Genomic DNA, 7,612 nt, shown 5'->3' with positions numbered 1-7,612 from the left:
TCGCTCGTTACCCAGGCTGGAGTGCAATGGCGCAATCTCGGCTCACTGCAACCTCCGCCTCCTGGGTTCAAGCAATTCTCCTGCCTCAGCCTCCCGAGTAGCTGGGACTACAGGCGTGCGCCACCATGCCCAGCTAATTTTTGTATTTTTAGTAGAGACGGGGTTTCACCATGTTGACCAGGATGGTCTCGATCTCTTGACCTCATGATCCACCCGCCTCGGCCTCCCAAAGTGCTGGGATTACAGGCTTGAGCCACCGCGCCTGGCCTTAAACTTCCAATCTTAACCTCTGTTTTTTTTGAGACTGAGTCTCCATCTATCGCCCAGACTGGAGTGCAGCGGCTGAATCTCAGCTCACTGCAACTTCTGCCTCCTGGGTTCCAGCGATTCTTGTGCCTCCATTGTAGCTGGGATTACAGGAACCCACCACCATGCCCAGCTAATTTTCGTATTTTTAGTGGAGATGGTGTTTTGCCTTGTTGGCCAGGCTGTTCTCGAACTCCTGACCTCAGGTGATCCATCTGCCTTGGCCTCTCAAAGTGCTGGGACTATAGGTAAGAGACAACGTGCCTGGCCATAACCTCACTATGTGTCCACATCCTTGATTTCCTTGGTGTGAGGCAACGAATCTTGGATATTTACCCCAGACGATGATGCCACTTCACTGCCTGCCCAGTCCCTGAACAAGCAGCAACCTATACAGAGCCCCCAGCAATATGCAGGTGCTGGGGATCCAGGGAGGCATGGCAGACAGCCTCTGCCTCCAGAAGCCTGTGAAACAGGGAAGGCCAGGGCCACCTGTGAGCACATGCTCCAAGACTGTGGGACACGGCATAAAGGAACAGAGTGGGAAGCAGTGGGGAGGGAAGACTTTCACCCCAGGTGAGACAGGCAGCCAGCTGGGCATCTCTGAGGGCCACTTAAGCCAAGACCTACAGGAGAAGGAGCCAGTCACATGAAAGTGGGTGGCACCTGAGGTAGCAGGAACACCAATGGCCTGAGGCAGGCAAGAGGCTGGTGGCCTCTGGGAACTGATGAAAAGCCAGTGGTACAGACACAGGCAGCAAAGGCAAGGCTGGCCTGAGACATGAGATGAACCATGCAGACAGGGACTCACAGGATGTGGTCTATGGATTTAGGGACTTCTAAGGGAAGCTGCTGGACAGTTTCAAGCATGGGAACGCAATCCCAAGAGCCAGAACTAGGGTGGATGGTGGTGTGGGGTGGCAATGGTGAAGGGGCTGATACGCTTCTGAGCTTGGGACACACACCCGGTCAAAGGTGGGAGGGTACTGGGCTGCAAACTCCAGCTGGCGGATGACCACTTCGTTCACTGGGACACTGTTCTGCCTCATGTCCTTCAAGATGTTGATGAGATAGGTGTAGTCCAGCTTCTGGACGGCCGCATTGATGAGGGCGCTGTAGATGTAGGTGTTGGGGGTCACCTGGCACTTCTAGAACACACGGACATCATAGCATCAGCAAGATGATGGCAGCCATCGGGATCCAGCAGCTCCCACCCTCTATCAATCAGGCTAGCTCCCAGGACCAGTGGCCAGGGCCAGCAAGGCAAACCTGGCAGCAACGATGGGCTGAACGTCCCTTTCCAGTAGGAAAGCCAAGCCCAGCCCCTCCCCTCTGCCGTGAAGAAGCTGTGGAAAAGGATGCCCGTGCTGCTCTCAGGCACCAACTGACTCGGGCAGAAAATGACACGGGAGACACCACCTCCTCACTCCCTGGTGTGAGTTTCCTGGTGACACACAGTCACTGGAAGATGGTGGTCAGCCTAGAAATGCAGCGAGCCTTGGCTGGGTGAGCCTGGTAGGGTCTGGGAAAACAGCAAGAGGATGATGGACCCCAACAACCCAGGAAGCAGCTTCTGCTACGGTCAGATGAAATGTATGCAGCACTTCCAGTAGGGACTGGGTGGAAGGCACAGAAGATCTCGAGAGCTTTGAAAACTGCCCTTAGCCCCCTAGGAATTCTTCCCCCTAGGAATCCCTGCCATCCCTCCAGAGTGTTGGGGCCGAGGCCTGTCCCCACCCCTCAGTGTCACCCCATGGCCACCTTCTTCCAGACGGGAATGCCTGTGGCTCTCTATGCCCAGCTCTGAAACACTCACCGAGATCTGCTTCCCCTAAAATGGGACTGAAGACTACTCTACACTGGAAACTCATCGACCCACTCTCCTTGTCCCAATGCACAGCTCGTCATGTCCAGGTAGGGGGCCTGGGAGACTCTGGGAACCCCTACTCCCCCCGATTTTCCTCCTGAGCCACAGAGTGCTCCTCAGCACCATGGGCATCCTGCCCAGGCCCAGGTCCACTCACCTTCATGTCTGTGAGGAGCTGCAGACCGTCCCTTGGCCTGTGACACCCGATAGCCAGGTTGCAGAACGTCTGCAAGTTGGGGACGAGGCCCTTCTTTGCCAGGACCGGTAACAGCGCCTTAGCCCCATCCAGGTCTCCCAGCTTGCTCTTCTTTCTCACCAGCGTGTTGAAGAATGTCAGGTCGGCCTCCACCTGGTGCACGTCTGGGAGGGCCAGCACCAAGGACTCCATGGGACTCCCAGGCTCCACCACCTCAGCCAGTAGCGTGAGGGTCCTGATGTCAGGCTGCTGCCCATGCTCTGCCATTTTGCTCAGGAAGCCCTCCAAGCCCCCCATCAAGGCTAGCCGGTCAGCTGGGCTGGTCACTGTCCCAAAGGAGACCACAGTGGTGGGGACAGCCCTGGGGGTCAGGAGGTTGATTTCCAGCTCCACAGGAGATGGCTTCTGGGCCACTGGGGTGAGGCCCTCCACTGTGTGGCTGGGATCTGCCTCGGTTTCCACCTCTGGCTGGGCCTTGCTGGGCACTCTGGCTTCCTGAGGCTCTGGAGGCCCAAGTGCCTGAGGTTCCAGAAACAGCTGCCTCTCCAGGGCCTCCACATGCAGCATGGTTGACATGCGGTTGCCTGCCTTGGCCTGGGATGTCCTCCTTGGCCGCTGCCTGCCCACCGGGGGCTGAAGCAGGGTCACCTCCTCCCTGGGCTTCAGAAGCAGCTCTGAGGCCACCTGGGGGTCCCCCAGGCCACAGTCCCGAGCTGCCACCAACAGCAGGTTGTAGATGTCCCGATTTGGCTGTAGCCCCAAATTCAGCATCAGCCGCCACACCTGCCAGGGGAGAGACAAACATCAGCTCAGTGCTCCCATCCTGCAGCCAGGTGCAGGGCTCACGCCTGGAATCCCAGGGCCTTGAGAGTTTTAGGTGGCAGGATCCCTTGAGTTCAGGAGTTCCAGACAAGACCCTGCAACATAGCAAGACACTGCATCAAAACAAACAGGCCTCTATTCTAAATCTTCTGGGGAAAAATTTAAAAAAAAAAAAAAGAAAAGAAAAGAAAAAACAAACAGGCCAGGCGTGGTGGTTCACGCCTGGCCTGTAATCCCACCACTTTGGGAAGCTAAGGCGAGCAGATTGCTTGAGGTCAGGAGTCCAAGACCAGGCCGCCCAACATGGTGAAACCCCATCTCTATTAAAAATACAAAAATTATTGGTGTGGTAGTGCATGCACATAGTCCCAGCTACGCAGGAGGCTAAAGTGAGAGACACTTAACCCGGAGGTTGAGGTTGCAGTGAGCCGAGATCACACCACAGCACTGCAGCTTGGGTGACAGAGTAAGACTTTGACAAAACAATTTTTAAAATTTTTTAAAAATAAAAATAAATAAAAAGCTTTCTAACCGGGAGCTGTGGTTCACGTCTATAATCCCAGCACTTCGGGAGGCCCACGCAGTCGGATCACGTGAGGCCAGGGGCTCAAGACAAGCCTGGTCAACATGGTAAAACCCCATCTCTACTAAAAATACAAAATTAGCTGGGCATGGTGGCACACACCTGTAATCCCAGTTACTTGGGAGGCTGAGGCAGGACAATCCTCTGAACCCGTGAGGTAGAGGCTGCAGTAAGCCGAATTGCGCCACTGCACTCCAGCCTGGGCAACAGTGAGACTCCATCTCGAAATGAATGAATGAATGAGTGACTCCTGGGTCACACCTGCAGAAGTGCTAGTGGGGCTGTGGGAGGATTGAACAAGTCCCCAGGTGAATGTGTAGCAGTCTTTCAGGAATGGTAAGTTTAGTGGGTCTGAGTCAACTGCAAAGCAGAGTGCGAGAGGTGGGGGCTGCCCTCATTCCACCTCCAAAAGCCTCTTCTCCCTGCCATCTGTAGACGGAGGCTGCAGTGGCTGCTGGGTTTTCCCAAAAGAGCACAGATATAAAAATACCCAGCACAGGGCCATCAAGAGTGCTCACAGGATCACCATTTTACACCCCTGGCCCAGGGAAAGCAGGGCAGGAAGGTGGGGTGGGAGGGACATACCTGGAGAGCGTACCGGAAGCCCGTCTTCTTGTCTTGGATGCAGCCCATAAACAGAAAACTGAAGGTCTCCTCTGTGACCACGTGCCCTTTGCGGATGATTTCCTGGGGGAGGGAACAAAGAGGTCCCATTGAGAACCTGCAGCAGGCTGGGCATCATGGCTCATGTCTGTAATCCTAGCACTTTGGGAGGCCAAGGCAGGAGTTTGAGACCAGCCTGAGCAACATAGCAAAACCCTGTCTCTACACTCAGATCAAGGACACCTCCTCCAGGAAGCCTTTCCTCGAGTGCACAAAGCATGACACAGCACACAGTGGCACACACACCCTCCAGTCAGCCTGAAGCCCCTAAGGGCAGGGTTTCATCGGATCCATCTGTGAACCCCAGTGCCCAACACAGGCTGTCTCACCCTCCCTGAGCCTTCCTGCACGAGGAGAGATAGACACCACAGCCCCGCCCCTGCCACGTGGGACCAGCCCCACAACAGGGAGCAGGAAGGCAGGGGAAGTCTCACTTTGAACACATCGAGGCACATCCTAAGGTCTGCACACTTGGCAGCCATCTTCAGCAGTGCATGGTACGTTTTCAAGTTGAGCTGGAAGTTTCTGGCTTGGAGCTGCTGCCGGAGCTTCAGGGCACTCTGCAGAGCCGAGTCCTTCCAGGGAGATTCAGCACAGACGTTGAACAGGGCCGTGTAGGTGGCATCTGAGGGCTCCAGGCCCCGCTTTTTCATCTGTGGAGATGGAAGCAGCCCTCAGTGGTGGCCCGGGATCAGATGTATACACAGGTGAGCAGCCGCCCCACAGGGGGCTGAGGCTGGAGAGGACCCCGTTACAGCATCCACCACACCGGGCTCTAAGGCAGAGCCATGGTTCACATCAGAGCCCAGCTCTTCAAACACAGATACACTCGAGGGACTTTGAAAACTGAGCCCACACCCACAGATGGACCAAACAGAAGCCATCCTGCCCTGGGCACTTGTCAGCCCACTCCAGGCCCCAGGTGCTGGCAGCAGGGTCTTCCTGATGTCCCCACCTTCAGGCCACCCTGTCAAGGGGAAAGGGCCTGTAGTGCTAACTACCTGAGGGGTCCTGGGCAACACTTCCTCATGAAAATGGGGATGACACCATCACCTTGAAAATAGGGACACCTGTGGCAAGTGGAGGGTGTGCTGCCATGCTCTAGGGGTGGCCCCGAGCCAGTGGCGCGATGCACATTGTCAGGGCCACCCGATCTGCTGAGTCACACACCCAGAGGTAGATGATACTCAGCTTATTGAGCCTCCAGGGGACTGAGACAGGTGCTCAAGGTTGACAATCCCTAGTGAAGCCCAGCACTCTACTGCCCAGAGAAGGTCCATCTGGCAGAGGGCAGGCAACAGGCAGCTCAGTGGCAGAAAGCCATGGCATTTGGGGTTCAAATCCCAGCCCCAGTGCTTTCAAGTGGGGAGGCCTTGGACATGTCTCTTCCTCACTCTGTGCCTCAGTTTCCTTATCTGAAAAGCAAAGATGGCAGTCCCTACACTGAGGATGACGTAGGCTCTGCATGTATTGCTGCACTCCACAGAGGCACACTGACGACTTGCTAACCTGCCTGGCACCAGCCCTGAAGTTAGCAGAGCGGACACAGCCTGTCCTTACTGAGTTTACACTCGATAAGGGAGACACACTGCAGGTGAGTCACTAAAAACAGTAACAAGACTGGGTGCAGTGGCTCGTGCCCCAATCCCAGGACTTTGGGAGGCAGAGATGGGCAAATCACCTGAAGTCAGGGGTTCAAGTACAGCTTGGCCAACATGTCTTCTACAAAAAAATTAGCCGGGGGTGGTGGTGGGTGCCTTTAATAATCCCAGCTACTCGGGAGGCTGAGGCAGGAGAATCGCATGAACCTGGGAGGGGGAGGTTGCAGTGAACCGAGATCATGCCACTGTACTCCAGCCTGGGGGACAGAGCCAAGACTCCTGTCTCAAAAATAAATAAAATAAAAAACAATAAAAAATAATAACTTTTGGCTGGGCGTGGTGGCTCACGCCTATAATCCCAGCACTTGGGGAGGCCAAGGTGGATCACCTGAGGTCAGGAGTTTGAGACCAGCCTGGCCAACATGGTGAAACCCAGTCTCTACTAAAAATACAAAAATTAGCCAGGCATTGTGGTGTGCACCTGTAGTACCAGCTACTTGGGAGGCTGAGGCAGGAGAATCGCTTGAACCTGGGAGGCGGAGGTTGCAGTGAGCAGAGATCATGTCACTGTACTCCAGCCTGACGACAGAGCAAGACTCTGTCTCAAAAAATAATAATAATTTTGTCTCAAAAAGACAAAGTGAGACTCTGTCTCAAAAAAAAAAAAAAAAAAAAAGAGTCTCACTCTATCTCCCAGGCTGGAATGCAAGGACTCAATCTCGGATCACTGCAACCTCTGCTTCCCGGGTTGAAGTGATTCTCCTGCCTCAGCCTCCTTACAAGTAGCTGGGATTGCATGAGCACACCACCATGCCCAGCTAATTTTTGCATTTTTAGTAGAGACAGGTTTTACCATGTGGGTCAGGATGGTCTTGATCTCTCGACCTTGTGATCCGCCTGCCTCGGCCTCTCAAAGTGCTGGGATTATAGGCATGAGCCACCGCACCAGGCCAAAAATAAAATTTTTTAAAAAGGATGTAATGGTAATTTATCATCTGTCACTGCAATTTCTTCCCCTTGCTTCCAACTAGAGACCATGAGAGTATGTCTCAAATAACGAGAAGCCTAGGGTTCCCAGGCACCTTCAGTTTCTGGCTGCAGAAGAGGTGTCTCTCCTGCAGAGTCTACAGGACTAACTAAATAAAGGCAATAGCTTCCTGGCTCCGAGATTAACAAATATAACACACCTAAGAGGTGAGTGGATGTAAAGTAAAGCCACTTCCAGGAGGAGTGAGAGCCCTTTGCAAAATGCCAGCTCTGGAAGAAGAGTGCACATGTGTACACGTTGTGGGAGAGAAGGATTGGATGTAACTGAAAAAAGGGCTAGGTGCAGTGGCTCATGCCTATAATCCCAGCACTTTTGGAGGCCAAGATGGGTGGATCACTTGAGGTCAGGAGTTCAAGACCAGCCTGGCCAACGTGCTAAAATGCTATCTCTATTAAAAATACAAAAAAATGGGCCGGGCGCGGTGGCTCAAGCCTGTAATCCCAGCACTTTGGGAGGCCGAGGCGGGTGGATCACGAGGTCAAGAGATCGAGACCATCCTGGTCAACATGGTGAAACCCCGTCTCTC

The 7,612-nt window shown here is 54.1% G+C and overlaps 1 protein-coding gene across 5 annotated transcripts in view; it reads right to left on the bottom strand.

Moving 5' to 3' along the window:
• The window catches only part of PTCD1 (pentatricopeptide repeat domain 1), an 18,721-nt gene that overhangs the window by 3,736 nt on the left and 7,373 nt on the right, over positions 1 to 7,612 (bottom strand). For all 5 annotated transcript variants that reach the window (XM_032266440.1, XM_032266438.1, XM_032266437.1 and 2 more), the window contains 4 exons: positions 4,872 to 5,090; positions 4,360 to 4,461; positions 2,331 to 3,152; positions 1,272 to 1,454 (listed from right to left, as the gene is read on the bottom strand). In XM_032266440.1, coding sequence (XP_032122331.1) covers positions 1,272 to 1,454; positions 2,331 to 3,152; positions 4,360 to 4,461; positions 4,872 to 5,090 — 1,326 coding nt within the window. The remainder of the gene's footprint in view (positions 1 to 1,271; positions 1,455 to 2,330; positions 3,153 to 4,359; positions 4,462 to 4,871; positions 5,091 to 7,612) is intronic.

This window comes from Sapajus apella, unplaced genomic scaffold (assembly GCF_009761245.1).
Source record: "Sapajus apella isolate SASKATOON/1434 unplaced genomic scaffold, GSC_monkey_1.0 scaffold159, whole genome shotgun sequence".
NCBI lineage: Eukaryota > Metazoa > Chordata > Mammalia > Primates > Cebidae > Sapajus > Sapajus apella.
The sequence above is the reverse complement of the archived record's forward strand: the minus strand, read 5'-3'. Positions and strand labels throughout refer to the sequence as shown.